This window comes from Micropterus salmoides, unplaced genomic scaffold (assembly GCF_014851395.1).
Source record: "Micropterus salmoides isolate LMB-PRFRI ecotype aquatic unplaced genomic scaffold, ASM1485139v1 Ms_hic_scaffold_10, whole genome shotgun sequence".
NCBI lineage: Eukaryota > Metazoa > Chordata > Actinopteri > Centrarchiformes > Centrarchidae > Micropterus > Micropterus salmoides.
In genome coordinates this window covers 5,018,515-5,036,487 of record NW_024040041.1, presented here as the reverse complement: position 1 = coordinate 5,036,487, position 17,973 = coordinate 5,018,515, and the positions used below count along the sequence as shown (strand labels likewise).

The following is a 17,973-nucleotide window of genomic DNA, read 5'->3' as shown; positions in this document are numbered from 1 at the left end:
ACATGTTTTTTATCCAACTGAAGTGTTAACGTTCTTCAGTTTGAACCATAGACTGTATACGATTCGATTGGAAGCTTGCGAGACCGAGCAATGCGCGTTCCCTGCACCGGAAGTTACAGACGACTTTACTGTTGGTGTTCATGAGCACGGCAGGAGTAAACCGGCGAAGACGATACCGGGGGAAGAAGAGGAGCCGGTGGACGGCGAAAAAACACAACGCACGGAATGAAATATATTGATATTTGATTGTCTAAGTTTTGCTGTCACTCAGTGAAAGGTAATTACTTTTACTCGCGTTTTGTTGAATTAGCGGCGCTGTGTGAATCGTTTTGATGTGCCTTGCTAGCATTAGCTCGCTTGCTCACGAAATTAGCCGTGGTTAGCCAGCTTACATGCAGCATTTTGTCAGCTAACGTTAACCTAAATAACGGTTCTTTACTTCGCTAGCACAATAAGTATGTGTAGTTGTTCGGTGCCGGTTGGCAGACATTAGCGCTAAGCTTCAGGACACATTTCCAAACAAAATGGCTTGATAAGTCATGAAAAGAGTCGGTTGTTCGCTGACGTCGTTAGCCGTGATGTAAGCTAACGTGCTAATGGTTAGCTTACTGTTTAGCAACGCCCATAGGCCTCACATTCCTTGACGAAATACGTTCGTTTTCTCTGGTGCATTTTAATATATTTATTCAGTGTGTAGCTAAACGAATAATACGAGTTTTCCATAGTTCTGATGAATTTATCGTTTTGTTAGGAATCACTTTGAGGAAACGCAGGTCGTTATCAAGCAACAAACGTTAACTATAAATGTTTCTCCAGTTACGTGGATGTTGGTTTTGTTTTAATTCAAGATTGTTATTGAGTCGCTTCACTGTATTATTTTTTCCCTCCTCCACAGTTCCTTATTCTGAACATCGTCTTAGCAAGAGCCTGGCGTACAAGCGTTGAAGAGCGCCATCTAATTCAGAGGAAGGGAGTCTGTTGTGGCTCTAGTGACCCCGGTGTGTGTGAAAAGTAGTGTGTGACCGTAGTGTGTGAGCAGCTCTCCCTATGTGTGTCACAATGGGGGACATCAGTGACCTGGACCGACAGATAGAGCAGCTCAGACGCTGTGAGCTCATTAAAGAAAACGAAGTCAAAGCATTGTGTGCCAAAGCCAGGTAATGGATGAATTTCTATAATACAGACACATGAAAACATGTTAGTATGTACAGGAAAGCTTCATGAGATTTTTGACTCCTGCTGGATACACCCGTTGTGCTGGGTTGCAAAAAGTGTACACAAAGCAAATTGAAGCCAGTAGTAATTTAAATATGTGTGTGTACTTTTAGAGAGATTCTGGTTGAAGAAAGCAATGTCCAGAGAGTCGACTCTCCTGTCACAGTAAGTAACATTTTCTAATGGCTCTTGTTTGCTCAGAATTTGACGTGAAGTTCATTAAATGTGGCATTAATGTCTCCCGTTTTTGCTTCTCATAGGTGTGTGGTGATATACATGGTCAGTTCTATGACTTAAAAGAGCTGTTTAGAGTAAGTTTGTTTTTCTTCCTGAGGAATAATTCTGGTGTAATTCTTTAGTCCTTATTTTACTAGTATTTTGTTATAATTTATTAAAATATTGTCCCTTACTGTGTTGCAGCGGGTATTATAACTTCTGTGTAACCTCAGAACTACCCTAAAGTACACACATACACGTCCAAAAAGACACACTAACTGCAGTTGGATATAAACTTTACAGCTGCAGTTGGATTTAATAGCCCATTAGATTCTTGACTTGTGTACTGTTTACATTACATTTATCCAAAGCGACTTACAATTGCTATACATGTCAGAGGTCGCAGACCTCTGGAGCAACTAGGGGTTAAGTGTCTTGCTCAGGGACACATTGGTGGATGGGTCACCATGGGGATTGAACCTGGGCCTCTCACACCAAAGGCACGTGTCTTATCCACCTGTTTAACTACTTGTTTTTAATATTTCCACATGACAGGTTGGTGGTGATGTCCCAGAGACAAATTATCTCTTCATGGGTGACTTTGTGGACAGAGGCTTCTACAGTGTGGAGACTTTCCTTCTTCTGCTAGCTCTTAAGGTACATATGAATGTGTTGTTTTTTTTTTTTTTTTAGAAAATTAAACCAATTCCTTTACTGCAAGTTTTAAAATGAAATGGTCATAGTTGAGATGCCACACGAGAAGCAGCTGTGTGTGTGTGTGTGTGTGTGTGTGTGTGTTGCCTGTAAATTCTACTTGAAAGAACCTTTTTTTGAATCTCTTAAGGTTTTTAGGTTATGCACAGGGCCTGTGAAACCCTGTTTTCTTTACATTCTTGCTTTTGATGCATTCCTCAGGTGCGTTATCCAGACAGGATAACCTTGATCCGGGGAAACCACGAGTCCCGGCAAATCACCCAGGTGTATGGCTTCTACGACGAGTGCCTCCGCAAGTACGGCTCAGTCACTGTCTGGAGATACTGCACCGAGATATTTGACTACTTGTCCCTCTCTGCTATCATTGATGGCAAGGTGAGAGACATTGTTCCTTCAAATTTAAAAACAAACTGGGACTGGAATGTTTCCATTGAAGGTGTTGCAAGTCTAATAACTGGTTGAGCAACTTATCAGAAATAACTTTCTGAGATGCCATTATATAAGGTCCTTAATCAGTTGGGTTGATGCACTCTTCTCTGTCATTCAGATCTTCTGTGTGCACGGTGGCTTGTCACCTTCCATCCAGACACTGGACCAGATCAGGACCATTGACAGGAAACAGGAAGTGCCCCACGATGGGCCCATGTGTGATCTCTTGTGGTCAGACCCTGAAGGTATACATCCTGTCAAGCCTTTTAAACACTGCATTGTTAATCTACATGCTTGTGAACATTCAAAGAAGTGGTATTTGGCATAATAAAGGGAAAACTGGCACTCACCTGATTGATCTTCTCTCCCCCAGACACCACAGGGTGGGGGGTGAGTCCCAGAGGTGCTGGCTATTTGTTTGGGAGTGACGTGGTGGCCCAGTTTAACGCCGCCAACGACATTCATATGATCTGTCGAGCACACCAGCTGGTCATGGAGGGCTACAAATGGCACTTCAACGAGACTGTGCTCACTGTGTGGTCTGCACCCAACTACTGCTACAGGTAGGTAGATACAGTGAAACTCATAGTTCCTGTTTGAATGGACATAATGTCAACAGCTCCATGTAGAAAGACTTAAGTATTTAAGTAACAATTACAAACACTGCTCAGGGTTCCTATGCAGTATGGAAAAGTATCAAAGTTGGTTTTAGTCATTTCCAGGTCTGTAAGTAAAACAATGAATGAAAGTATGGACTGAACGGCCACAGTGCTTTGGTTTTAATTGATTTGTATAAGCTACAATATTATTTCGCAATAAAATAGCATACATGATCAGAATGAAACCTCCATGTTGAATTTAGTTGCATACTAAATGTCTAGCCATTTGTACTTGGATATCAAATAGGGTCTGAAAAATCTACAGGAAAGTCTGGAGAGTATAGAATTTTGAAATGGAAATGTGTAGGAACCTTTACTGCTCCAAAAATGGATCAAAGTCAGTGTTGGTTAGCAGCAATCATTAGTGAGTTTTCAGCACTTTGAAATGTGCAGTGTTGTGTTCAGGCCGACGGTGAAAAAGCACAGCCCCCTCATTCATTTGAATGGATCCAGTCCATCAATGCAGCGGGGTACCAATTCAGGGTCGTCTGGCAAAACAAAGTTGAACCTGGCTCACCTTTTGCTGCAATGTCATCTGGCGCTACGTTGGCCAAGCAAATACATGCAAGAACACATTCCTGGTAGTTTACGTTGTCATCAGGACAAAAGTAAAATAATTCCAGCTGTCATACCTTTTTACAGATTTGTACAATCTCATCACAAACCGTTTTGCCATGAGATACACATTTCAAGTGTGTTAATCTGTTAGGCCAACAGGACTTCCTTTGATCATATTTCATTGTCCCACCGGTACATTAAACAACACGCCCCCACTAACACAGCCCTCTGTGCTTTTTTGTCCTATTGCTGTTCGTTCTGAATCCCCACTAATGCATCAGTGTGTGTGCTAAACTTAAATCAGTTACCCTCTTTGTACAACATAGCTCTCTCCTGTTAGATATGGCATTAGAAAAGATGTTTGCACTCATCATGCTGTAGTCCAAGCTAAAGATATAAAGGTTTTCTACACAGCCACTTTTCATGTCGTCTATCTCACACATGTCTGATGGAAGAGAAACACTCCATTTAATCTATCCAACTGTTTACACAGGCCGCATAAAACCCATGTTTCACTCACACTATGCATGTAATCACAGCCTGAAGCATATTTTTTGTGTGTTGGAACTGACCTAAATGCTGTCAATACTGTGTGTGAACAGATCCCGTGTAGACACAGATAAAAGCACTGAAGCCGCTGCAGATATGTCATGCAGTATGAATGTGCTTGTGCACATTGTGGCTAAGGTTGTTAGATCAACCAGTCGGTCAAACTGTTGCTTGTTTAGTTTTAGGTAATTGATTTAGTAATCAGTGTAATTATCACAAAACACATGTAGGTGTTTACACCTGATGTAAACACCTACAGCTAATGAAATTTTAAGACTGTAATAAAGTATAAACCAGTTTAAAGACACATGGCTAATTTTACATCACATTGAGTGAGTAGTCTGAGACGACTTTGTCTGTAACAAGTTCTTTGTCTCTCTCTGGACAATCAGATGTGGCAATGTGGCAGCCATCCTGGAGCTGGATGAGCATCTACAGCGCGAGTTCATCATATTTGAGGCAGCTCCACAAGAGACCAGAGGCATCCCCTCCAAAAAGCCAGTAGCCGACTATTTCCTGTGAAGTCTTTGAGAGGACAGCCATGATGTGTTGAAATCTTCAGTACCATTTCACACCAGCCACCCTCCATCCTGCTGCCGGGCCGTTCTGTCAGTCTGAACTCAGAGCAGTTAGACAAAACCTGCCAGACCCTGCGAAGCTCCGCACAGCTTCATCTTGGAAGAGCTGGATTTTTGCCGCACTGCCAAAGCCTGACAGAGCAGTCACTGTGAAAGGTGTAGGAGGTGAGGTGGATACTGGGCCCATGACTGTTGTCACTTCCCCTCAACTATATAAGATGGCCATTTTGTTTCTCCCCTCAGCCTCCTTCCATTTCTTTCTGTTCTCCTCCTCCATCACTTTCTGTAGATACAACACTCTCCCTCCCTGACTTAACCTCCACCACTCTTGTAGTATTTTTTTCATGACGGACATTGTCAGTTAGTTTTAGAAGTATCTGGAGGGAGTTCAAACTTTTTTCTTATTTTCCCAAAAATATGCAGATGTTGGAAGTTTCATCATTTAATGAATTCCTTCAATGCATATGTTCTCTTTGATTTTGTATAATTGTTGCTGCCAGGATTTAATGCAAAACGGCCTAGTCATCTGTGTCACTATTTAACATACCCAGTGCTGCTGCTCAGCATCATCACAAATAAATACCAGACATGTAATGACTGGCCAGCAGGAGTCACTATATTCTCCTTGTTTTCTCTCTTAATTACTTTTAATCTACAAATCTCTGTAGGTCTGTCAATTTTGATATTGTGAGAATAAAGTTTTTGTATCAATGCGGATTTATTTTCAGGTGTGGTTTAATGATTCATGCATATTAACCATTGTTGCATATCCACTTCGTTACCAGCACCATCATATCTTAAGAGCCCATAGCACCTTATTACACCACTAGAAGGTTTTGGCAAGTTATAAAAATTTTATTGTGAATGGTTGTGACAGGGTTTATATAAGGCCGTTTCAGACGGCTCGATCTGCGCTCCTCATCAACAGACAGGCAAACAAGCGCTCCGCGAGGTAACCATGGCAACATCTTCTGTGTAACAGGCGCGATCCTGTGAAACCGTCGCGGTCGTTCTCTCACGCACACTCCCGCCCGCTGCCAGAGTTGAAATGTCAAACTTACAAACCTACACACAGAGACTGATGTGGCTGTTTGATCAGAGTTTCCTGAATAATATAACTCTTTAACAGTTGGGCCACCAGGTCTTACACAGGCGACGACCTTTGCTGCTGTCTCTTATTCATTCAAAATAATCTAACTTTTACTGAACCAATTTGAAAGTTAGTAGTTATATTATTTAGTTACAGACTCAATTATTTCATCTTGCATGTTGCACATTTAGCTGTTGAGAGTTGAGCGATGGTGCAGTGGATTAGACACTTGTCTTTGATTCCCACTGCAACTCATCCACCAAATAAGGTATTGTCATGGGTCCTGCCGCTGCCAGTTTAATCGGGGTGTCTCTATATATTTTCCTGCTTTTTTGCCCTTTGCCAATCACATGCCTGAATGATGTATTGAGCTCTCATCCCGTCTGGATGCAGTCTTACCCAATGCACATTACTAACTCGACATCTTCCCTGTCATGTAGTTTTCTCCCATGTTCCTACTGGACACCTGCTGCTACAGTTTCTTTTATTAGTGCTTTTATTAAGTTTCATTGATATCTGTATCATTACTATTGTTTAATATCTGGATCAGATGCCCACTCTTTGAATATGTATAGTATGTAACGCTTTTCAGGGGTTCTAGTTTTTAGGCACACTTTACCTCTACTGAACCTGAGTCATGGTTGAATGAGCAATGAAAGATCAACTGAAGTGACAGCCTATTTGAGTGAAGCCGCCATGCCAGAGAGAGGATGTAAAGAGAGATGTAATGTCATCATGCCACAGTGGTAAAGATAAGTGCTCTCTCGCCTGACAAGTTTTAAGGCTAGTTTTTCAAGATCAGCCGAACCCATCCCCCTCCCATTTCAAGAGCTCCAAAGTGAACCGGTAGTTAAGAAAAAGGACAACACCCGGAAACATTAAATCGCTCCCTACCTGTCTCCAGCCTTCAACCGGGACTGGGCTGCGGGGTTGACCAACTTCAAGAGTTACAGGTAGGTTCAACTGCAGGATTGCTTCATGATTTTAGTTTTTATTCAGTTTGCAAAATAACGTTAGCCTACTAGTTAGCCTATCGTGGACGAATAGTTTTCGTGGACAATTCCTGTAAATTCCAGAGACAGGGAAATAGATTTTTTCTGAGATTATCCTGCTACTTCTGCCAGTCCCTCAGGTAATCAACTTGCCAACATTACACGGCCGCTTGGTTTGGTCTCCTCCTATTGTTGGCTACACGCAACCTTACGGTTGAATGTAGGCTATAACTATAAACGTAATGTGAGTCAAAATGTGTCCGGCAATCTGTGATCTTAAAACCAGCTCATCGCCGCCAGTTTACCGCTTGTGGCACCTGAGACTGATGCGTGCCCTCGCTGTCTGACAGTGGTGTGTGGGTAGCCTCGTCCACATATTTACGATACCAGTAGCCTACCCATGTAAAATGCCATAGTGGTTAATTGGTATTATTGTTTTTATTGTCGTTATGGTCAAGCAATGTGATCTTTCTTTGTTTTCAAATAGCCCAACTGTTTTATATAAAATATTGTGAAATTGTATCAGACCACACTTCATCCTTATAAGTTGATACTCAAATACTCAAAAAAGGAATTAAATTCCTTGGAAGAAGTTGGCTAGGCCTATAAAAAATGACTAAGGAGTGGGCCTAAACAAGTTATTAAAGACTTTAATAAAGCAAAGAAAGGAAGAGAGAGCCTGCACATTCAGCTGATCACACCGACTACATCTGATAAACGGCTGGAAAAGCTGCTGCGCCACAAAAAGCCAGCCGCAGTGATTTATCTGGGAGAAGTGATGTCAGTTGCAAATAAAGATGTAGCCTACACAGTAGTGTTACAGGATATCAGAATATGAAACCAACGGAAAGCCATCCAGTCTATGGCTTGTGGTGATAAACTTGTAACAGTGCGGAACATGCCAGAGAGCAGATGCTGAACAAGGGCTTTTAAAAGCATGACAGGCACATAAGCAAGAAAAAGAGCCACGCCCTTATTTTTCCTGGGAACATCTTTAATGAAGCAATACTTAATATGCAACGATATTTCATTCATTATTCAACTAGCTTACTTTAAACTTTCTGACAAGCACTTCTTTCACAGTTATAAACACAAACTCAGAATAGCCTTGCTGAAATAACAATAGCCATTTAGTTTATAAAATGGGTTCTTCCTTTTCTCATTTCAAGTCATCAGAAAGCTGAGATTTATTTCAGTGTGTGTGTTCCAGGTGAAAGGATGGAGACCCAGAGGCAGGTTGTGGACAGGTTGGGGTCAGCGTTTCGTTCAGGCATCACAATACCAGAGCAGTTTCGTCAAACTCAGCTGACCAAGCTTATGTCCATGATCAAAGATAATGAGGAACGGATTTTAGATGCACTGCACAAGGACCTCGCTAAGGTATGCTCGCATCAGTACAACACACACACTCTACTTCCTCAACACAAAAATATGCAACCAAACAAACCCAAAGGATTAACAGCCTGATACTAACTGGCACAGCAGTTCTGTCTGGCCCTTTTCTACCCCAGCTGTCCTCGTGATGGTGACATTGAACATTTGATAAAGCCTGTAAGGGAACAGTCTGAAAGTAAAAGCTACTGAACATTTTCCTTATAAAAGACCAGTTATGTAATGTTTTCATTCCTCCTCCTATTCAACTTCAAACAATTTTTGTTTCTCCAGTTCTGATTTTGGGCTGAGTTTACACACAAAACTTTTTTTTTTAAACACATATTTAAGCTGCGGTAGAGAACACTGGAGAACTAAAAGACAGAAGAAGTATCCAATTAAAAGAGATCCCCTTCAGTCCTCCCTTCAAAAGCCACTCCCCAAAAACATGTTGATGCACAGTGAGTGCAGGAGTGACTGAGCTCAGGTAGACGGGCAGGTAGGCCTGCTTATTACAGTCCTGCCACAGCCACAGATACAGGATTTGTTTCCTTTTTTGTGTGGGAGCATTCGACTGATTGAAAACCATTGGAACGTAAAGAGAATTTACCCCCCCCCCCCTCCAGCTCTGGCAAACCAGTCATTGCTGGTTGACATTAAACACATCACTACTGGTTTGCTAGCGCGGGGACGCCAGCGCAGACACCACATTTAAAAACTCTGGGATACTGTGAATACAAAGAGATTAACCTGTAAAAGGTGCCTATGGTTGCATGCTCACGTGCAGGGTATTTGAAGCACAGTATATCATTTTGTGTGTTTGCTACAGTTCAGTAAGCTTTAACTTCCCTTTCTTATTGCTGTCTTTGCACATCAGCCAAAATTTGAGGCCGTCATGTCCGAGGTTGATATAGTGATCAATGACCTACACCACACTATTGCTAACTTCACAACCTGGATGCAGCCGGAGTATGTCAGCAAGAACCTGGTAGGTGTAACAATGATTTTATTACACTGGGTGTTGCACATATTTTTATCTACATTAAAGGGCTCAACAATGATCATCGATCAGTTATTTTTTAGAACGTTTTTATTAAGTATTTTGTCTGACCAATAGAAATGCCAATAAACTGCACTTCATGTTGATATTGGTTGAGGGCCCCTTTAGTTGCTATTGCTATTGCTATTGATATAAAGTTTTGAATAAACCCAAGCAAACCTTTAAAAAGGGTGGAGCAGGCAAATGTTTGCTAATTTTTACCTTTGGCAGTTGCACATTTGTCATTTTTTATATTTTAAAAAACACTTTTTCTGTTGAATTAATTTTTGATATTCCTCAATTTTCAGGCCACAAAGCTAGATGACTGTAGCATACGGCGGGAACCATTGGGAGTCGTGTTAATCATTGGGGCATGGAACTACCCCCTACAACTCACTATCTTACCAATGATCGGAGCCATTGCTGCAGGTATCATCCACACCCGTATCACCACAATATACAACTGACAGTGTACTGATAGTTCAGGTTTTTGAAGTGGCGCTGTATGAGGTACTTACCCATGGCCGGTGTATTCCCTGCAGTGGGGTGGTGGTCAGCGTGGCACCAGTTTGGAGAAGCAGAGAGTTGTACTGGCACTGAAGCTGAGCCAACGTACTGCTGTGGACAGGGTCAGCAGGAAAACAAATTTTAGTCATCTAAAAAAGGGCCCACCGAAAAATATCAACATCAGTTCAAGTGTACGCTATATGTTCTGATTATTTCCTGCGCTTTACCTCTTCTTAACCGTAGAGCTTCCGTATTTGTACATTTGTACCAAGCACTACTTGGTTGCATGCTCTTATGCATAGGAATCAGGAAGTTCCACGGTATCTTATATACCCGTGGTGCATTTCCTGCTCGGCAAAAACATCACTGACAGCAGTGAGAGTGGACCAAAACAGTGGAGATGAGCAAAACGCTCTGTAAAGCTGAGGGGAACTGCAGAGTTGGGGGTAATTCTGTGTGGGATCATCATATTGAGCGACTCATTTAACATACAAATAGTCATGTGATCCATGTTGGTGCAGCTTTAAGTTGAAGTACCACAAAGTTTGCAGATTTTTTTTCAGATTCTTCTGTAAATGTTTTCAACGATCAATTTGGAATCAGCAGCTACATTCGATACAAGTCGGATCCAGTTCAACACAGTCCGCAAAACCTCACAACGAGCACTCTTAGTAAACGTAGCCCTCATCGAAAAGGCTAAGGAGCTAGAATTGGGCTTAAAACTGCAGGAAGAAGCTGTAGAAACATGTGTAAGTGTACATTTTGTCATTCACTGCTGTCTACTGACTGGATGGTGCTGGTGTCTTTGACTAGGAAACTGTGTGGTCATCAAGCCTTCAGACGTCAGCGCCGTCACAGGCGCTCTGATTGCAGAGCTCATCCCCAAATACCTGTCTCAGGTAAAGCCACTTTTGAGTTTTCCCTCCAATATGTTTTTATTATTATTTTGTTTGTTGTTAAACCAACACACTCAGTTTTTGATCATCTTTCTAATCACAGAAAACTTGAAACTCGAGCTGTGATGTAAATGTGTTTATTCAGAAGGGAGCCGAGAACAGTCGAATACAGTCAATACAGAACCATTCAGTACTTTGTGGGAAGTTCATAAGCTTTTACATAATTTCCCTGTAGTGTCATTGAGGTTGGGATCAAGTGAAACACAGAATATTTCCATCCATTTGTTGAGGGAACAGACCGTTATAAGTAGGCTACATGAAAAGAGGAAGAATAGAAATCAATTACATATCCATGGAGCAGCAACAGTCTTTTTATTACGATCTTTTACTTTAAAATGTTCCTTATGCTCCCTACATGATGCTTGGCGCTTAATGTTCCGACATAAGGCCCAGGTTAGTAATGTTTTTAGCTCTCTTGTCGAAATAAGGTTGGGTGGTGACCCCATCCGGGACATTTTACAGTTGAAAAATACGTGTGCGTGAGTGTGTAATAAGCTAGAGATCGGCACAGTGGATCTGACACTTGCACTTAGATGGGACTCTCATTTTGGCAGGAATGTTACGCAGTTGTTTGTGGCGACGCAGAGGAGACCAAGGCCCTTCTGCAGAATCGCTTTGACCACATCTTCTACACAGGTAAACGCCTCCGGGATGGATCAGATCACTGCATGTCACATGTTGATCTGTGTAGTATCCGTCCAACACTTTCTTCCATAGGAAGATATCAGCCAGCTGTATTCTATTAATCTGGAGAAACTACATTCATGCTCACCAGAGGATGAATCCCTTCCTCTTTGTACACTGACTTCAGCTCCGACTTTTAGGTTCTCAGCCTGTGGCACGCACCATCCTGCAGGCGGCCGCGGTCCACCTGACCCCAGTGACCTTGGAGCTGGGTGGCAAGTGTCCGTGCATCATATACGGACGGGTGAACATTGAGGCTGCCGCTCGCCGCTTGGTGTGGGCCAAGTTTTTTAACCTCGGACAGAGCTGCGTGGCTCCGGACTATGTGCTGTGCTCACCGGCCACCCGGGACGCCTTGCTGCCTGCCATCCGGGAGGTCCTGGAGGCTTTCTATGGCAAGGAGCCTCAGAACTGTCCTGACCTGTCCCGCATCGTGACACCCCGACACTGGACTCGACTGATGGAACTCCTCAAGAGGTCCAGTGGCAAGGTTGTTGTGGGAGGAGAGAGCAACCTGGACGACAAGTACATAGGTGGGTTGAGAAGCAGGAGAGTGCAGTATGGTGGCATCTAAACAAGAGTGTAAAATGTGTATTGTTAGCACCATTTTTAAAAGAAAAGCCAAGTACAAGGTTTGATATTGTATACCTCTCTCCACACTTTGGTTCACGATAGTAAATAGTGCCCCAGAGCTGACCGGCTAATAAAATGATCTGGGCTGTGGAAATCTGAACTCTGTGACCTTAAACCTCACTTGAAGCCTGTTGTAGCAGGTTTAGGTGATTTTGCAGCTGGGTACATGCTGATAATTCCGTTACCTAGAAATGTGGGATCATACAGCATGATAACATTTCATAGTTTTTTGCAGAAAAGAACTGAGGTTCTGTATCATTCACATAGTGGCTGTAATGTCATGATCCACATGTATAATGATGTCCTCTGTCATTGTGCTCTCCACAGCTCCCACAGTGGTGGTGGATGTAGCTGAAGATGATGCTCTAATGGAGGAGGAGATTTTCGGCCCCATCCTGCCCATCCTCACTGTAGAGTCTCTGGAGAAAGGCATCGATTTAATCAACCGCAGAGAAAGGCCACTGGCCCTCTATGTTTTCTCTGATGAATCCTCTGTAAGGACACAGAACTCTGCATCACAGCTGTAGACATATTGTCTTGTATTTTGCATCACATTGATCTTTTTTTTTTTTTGGAAGGTGGTAACAACAGTGCTGGAAAACACCAGGAGTGGAGGATTCTGCTCTAATGACGGGATCGTCCACATGACCCTGCCAACCCTGCCCTTTGGAGGTGTAGGTAGGTGTGAACCTGGTCTAAAGCTTCTCCTACTCGTGTGATCATTGAGCCGCCCACTTTCAAAAGTTACCACTACTGAAGAGGGTTGAGGTTTTTTATATTTGGATTAAGACGCATTTCTTTATTTGGCTGTAGTGGAATTGAATCATTTTACTTCAAATCTGAAGTTCAGTCAGGTCAGAGAACATCTTCAGAGTGGCCTTGATGGTTTCTAAGTTATTTATAGGCTGATTTTATATAATGAAGAGAGACACTGGGACATGTTGCATGTTTTTTTGACTGGTGGAGATTTTTTTTCTCCCTCCAGGAGCCAGTGGTTGGGGCAGTTACCATGGCCGCTGGACCTTTGAGACGTTCAGCCACCAGCGGGCCTGCATGCTGCGTGGCTGGGCTTTAGAGAGACTCAACCGCCTGCGCTACCCACCTTACAGTGACAATAAACTGAGCTGGCTGCGCTGGACCACCTCGTCCAAAGGCAGCTGCTCACTCATGTGATGACAGGCAGGGGGAGCTCGTGTGTAAAGATAGTGGAGCTTTTTATACTGTGCAGTGAAGGTTGTGTTTGTGTGCTTGTGTTTATTAACACACTGTGTTTGTCCTTCTTTTCATCGTGCACGGTGATCTCCCAAAGCAGACCTTATGTAATAAGCTTGCAGGCAATTTTAATTATAATTTTGTATCTACAGGATCCTTCTTCACTCTGAGTTTTTTAGTAGGAACAGAACTTACAGAGCACCCAACACAAATTAAAACAAAAGTTTGTTATTTTTTGAATGAAATAATGTAATCTGTCTCATTTCTCAAATGCCAGGGATTTCACTGCTCTGCTTATTTTTATCATCTTGCACTGAAATCTTTACGTGTTCAGAATGGTGTTATTGTTTTTAATAACCTAATTTGAGTGTCAGTGTATTGTTAACACTTTCTTATTCACTAATAGTTTATTTTCCCTTGGTGTCTCAGAGACAGACGTGTTCTTGTCTGTATTTCCATAGTATTTTTCATGAAATACTGTAAATAAATTTCACATTTTACTTTTATTGCCAAATATAAAAGTATTTGAAAGTTGCTATTCATTTACAAAATATGTGATGCAGGTTATTCACCACCTGCACTGGACACTCAAGCAGAATCTCATTTGATGCAAGCTTAGATTCATTATAAATAACTAATGATACGTTTAGGACACATATTACTATTAAGTTTGTTATTTAGAACTAATAGTTAAGAATATACTGTAGATAACTAATAATATGTTTAGCTTATTACATTACTATTTATACATTTAGGTTATAGATAACTAATGATACATCATACATTGATAAGTAGTCTAAGTATTGTAGGTATTTAATGCTCAAATTCATATATTTCAGCATTTCCCATTTATTCAAAGCGGTGTTAAAAATCTTCTCGGCTTGTCGGGATCCAAGTGTATCATCACAGCCCTTATGTCCTCACCACCTTTCAACACAAAGGGACACCCTTGGACCCTCTTTAAAGTCCTTTCCTTCTGTTTCTGGGTCATAAATATGAGGTAAGCTCTTATACAGCACAGAACACCATTCACATGGAACTTAGAAAAGTAAGCAGTGGTTAGAAGTAACTACTGGTAATAATAATCTTTAGTTATTATTACAAAGTGCTTTACAAGAGTCAAATACAAGTTCTAAAATAATTTCTTTAAAACAATTTCAACCACTTAAAACTAGCTAGAACTAGCAGCAGTAGCAGCAGTCATGCTAGTGGTAATAGTAGTAGTATTAAGTTTGCACTGTATTAAAATGAAAAATTCTTGAACAGCAATGCATAAAAGTAATGATATTAACAGCTACAGTGTCAGTAGTAATACTGTAAATAATAATGTATTAGTAGCAGATGAGTGTCTTACTGGCTCCTCAGAAGCACAAGTACTAATTGCCAATAACTAACATATAGTTCAATTCAATTCAATTTTATTTATATAGCGCTAAATCACAACAACAGTTATCTCACAGCGCTTTTCATAAAAGAGCAGGTCTAGACCGTACTCTGTGATGTTATTTACAGAAGCCCAACAGTTCCCACCAAGAGCAAGCACTAGGCGACAGAGGCAAGGAAAAACTTCCTTTTAAGAGGCAGAAACCTCGAGCAGAACCATGGCTCAGGGTGGGCGGCCATCTGCCTCGACCGGTTGGGGTGAGAGAGAAAGAGAGAGAGAAAGAGAGTGAAAGAGAGAGAGAGAGAGAGAGAGGGATGTAAGGAGAGAGAGAGGGGAGGGAGGCAGCCTACACAATATACACACAGAGGTACAGACAGCGAAGGTAATGTTGCTATAAACTAAATGAAAAATGGTACAGATATTTATAATAGTGTTAATGGTAACCATCATAATGTTAATGATTATAATAACAATAATAACAATAAGACTAGCAACAATAGTCGTTGCAGTAGAGGGTGTCGAGCAGGAACACGGGGGCAGCAGGCGACCCGCAGCCACAGATCCAGACTCCACAGCTCCAGAGCCAGAAAACCTGCAGGAAGTGATAGGAGGAGAGAGGAGAGGGACGAGAAAGCACAAGACTACCGGAAAGGGGAGAAGTTGTGTTAGTAACATGCAATAATGGGATAAGGTTGCATACAGAGGGAGAGAAAGTAGAGGAGAGAGGAGCTCAGTGCATCATGGGAAATCCCCCGGCAGTCTAGGCCTATAGCAGCATAACTAAGGGATGGTTCAGGACTACCTGAGCCAGCCCTAACTATAAGCTTTATCAAAGAGGAAAGTCTTAAGCCTACTCTTAAATGTGGAGATGGTGTCTGCCTCCTGAACCCAAACTGGAACCTGGTTCCACAGGAGAGGAGCTTGATAGCTGAACGCTCTGGCTCCTAGTCTACTTTTGGAGACTCTAGGAACCACAAGTAACCCTGCATTCTGGGAGCGCAGTGCTCTGGTGGGGTAGTAAGGTACTATGAGCTCTTTAAGATAAGATGGTGCCTGACCATTAAGAGCTTTGTAGGTAAGAAGAATGATTTTAAATTCTATTCTGGATTTTACTGGAAGCCAATGCAAAGAAGCTAAAACAGGAGAAATGTGATCTCTTTTCCTGGTTCCTGTCAGAACACGTGCTGCAGCATTCTGGATCAGCTGAAGAGTCTTAATGGACTTTTTCGAGCAGCCTGATAATAAGGAATTGCAGTAATCCAGCCTAGAAGTAACAAATACATGGACTAGTTTTTCTGCATCATTTTTAGACAGGATGTTCCTGATTTTCGCAATATTACGTAGGTGAAAAAAGGCGGTCCTTGAAATTTGCTTAATGTGGGACTTAAACGACATGTCCTGATCAAAGATAACTCCAAGATTCCTCACAGTGGTGCTGGAGGCCAAGGCGATGCCATCCAGGGAAACTATATCTTTAGATAATGCGTCACGGAGGTGCTTAGGCCCCAGAGCAATAACTTCAGTTTTATCTGAGTTTAACATAAGAAAATTACAGCTCATTCAGGTTTTAACATCCTGAAGGCACATTTGAAGTTTAGCTAACTGATGAGTTTCATCTGGCTTGATCGATAGATATAACTGAGTATCATCTGCATAACAATGAAAGCTTATGGAATGTTTCCTATATAGTGTTTATATATATAATATATATTATAATATTATACCCTCATAAAGCCAGTTACTGCTCCTAGTAGCAGCAGCAGCAGTCACAGTGAGAATAATGTAGCAGTAACAATAGTCAAGCTACTTGCAGAGTAATAGTAATAATTCTAAGGTTGAATAAGCAACAGCACAGTACAGCAAGTACTAAAGTGTTTTTAAAGCTGTCTAAAATGTTGGAATTATAAAATAATCATTGCAATTTTAATAATAAAAATATTATCCCAAGAATGTTTAAATATCCAAATTATTTTTTTAAATGTCAAACCTAAATGATTGGTAAACAAACCAGGGAGTGTCTGACCCGTTTTAAACCAAGTCTGGTAATCAGCTGATAAGCACGTTCAGATAGAGGATGATCAAATGGTCATACTTCACACCAGTTACCCCCTCTGATTCCAAAGATCAGTACTTAATGCTGGAACAGGTGTACCTGATGTACCAGGAAATGTCATAATCCATTAGGACCCACGCACTATCATCAGACATTGTTAAATTTGCTAATTAGATTTGACCAGTTTATCTCTCCCACGTGAGTCTTGCATATGTGCCTCTAATTTGTTTTTTCACTTTCACATTGGTCACCTTTCAAGACTCCGGATATTTATCTGTTAACACTTCATACCATTTATAAATATCTTACTGAACAGACAAATAATTTCAAGTCTGCATCATTTCATGTCCTGTTTCCAGTTTTGTACAGAGGATGGTTGTTTTACTTGCATCAGTGAAGTCAGGGTCTGTACATTTCTGGTTTACATTGACCCGTGGAGTCCTGACATTACATTACATTTATTCATTTAGCTGACGCTTTTATCCAAAGCGACTTACAATCACTATACATGTCAGAGGTCGCACGCCTCTGGAGCAACTAGGGGTTAAGTGTCTTGCTCAGGGACACAATGGTGGTGGGGTCACAGTGGGGCGTTGAACCCAGGTCTCTTACACAAAAGGCTTGTGTATTACGTGTCTGTAAAGCCCATTTTCAAATACCTCCCGACCCAGCCGAAGGTCCCTTAGTAGGTGAGGAAAACTCCTCATAAATGGAAGAATCCTTCTGGATGGTTGTACAGTAAGGCCTGCAGACTTCACTGACTGGATTAAATACGGGGTCATCTCAATACCCCACAGTAGTAGGGGGCCAGGAACCTCTCACCTTTCCCAGCTTGGGATCATAACATGATACTACTTAAATAGAAGAAGTGTGGTAATGCATGTATTTAGGTATCAAAATGAAGAGTAAATTATTTTAGTTCTAAAATTAATTAACTACTAGCAAAACTAAATTTTGTAAAACTAAATGACAGAAAATGTAAAAGATCGCAGCCTTAAACCTGCATTTCTTTATTTTTGAACGGCATCCTTTAGACACCAGCATCATTCTGCATAAATTCAGTTACTGTGGATCTGATGTTCTTTGTATGACGGGATGAATGTGAGACAATTATGGTTTAAGAACAACAAGCAG

General features: G+C 41.5%; 2 protein-coding genes across 2 annotated transcripts; both read left to right on the top strand.

The window, feature by feature from the left end:
• Positions 1–118: 118 nt before the first annotated feature.
• Positions 119–5,635, top strand: LOC119896436 (serine/threonine-protein phosphatase 4 catalytic subunit B). The gene is made up of 9 exons (XM_038709873.1): positions 119–277; positions 896–1,157; positions 1,329–1,380; positions 1,476–1,526; positions 1,987–2,088; positions 2,347–2,520; positions 2,693–2,819; positions 2,948–3,137; positions 4,733–5,635. Exons 2-9 carry the CDS (start codon positions 1,048–1,050, stop codon positions 4,860–4,862), a joined length of 936 nt encoding a protein of 311 aa, XP_038565801.1. The 5' UTR covers positions 119–277; positions 896–1,047; the 3' UTR covers positions 4,863–5,635.
• A 1,190-nt stretch (positions 5,636–6,825) lies between these two features.
• On the top strand, positions 6,826–13,936 carry aldh3b1 (aldehyde dehydrogenase 3 family, member B1). The gene is made up of 10 exons (XM_038709860.1): positions 6,826–6,961; positions 8,211–8,380; positions 9,249–9,359; positions 9,719–9,839; positions 10,731–10,816; positions 11,428–11,509; positions 11,698–12,090; positions 12,518–12,684; positions 12,769–12,868; positions 13,176–13,936. Exons 2-10 carry the CDS (start codon positions 8,219–8,221, stop codon positions 13,361–13,363), a joined length of 1,410 nt encoding a protein of 469 aa, XP_038565788.1. The 5' UTR covers positions 6,826–6,961; positions 8,211–8,218; the 3' UTR covers positions 13,364–13,936.
• Positions 13,937–17,973: the final 4,037 nt, after the last annotated feature.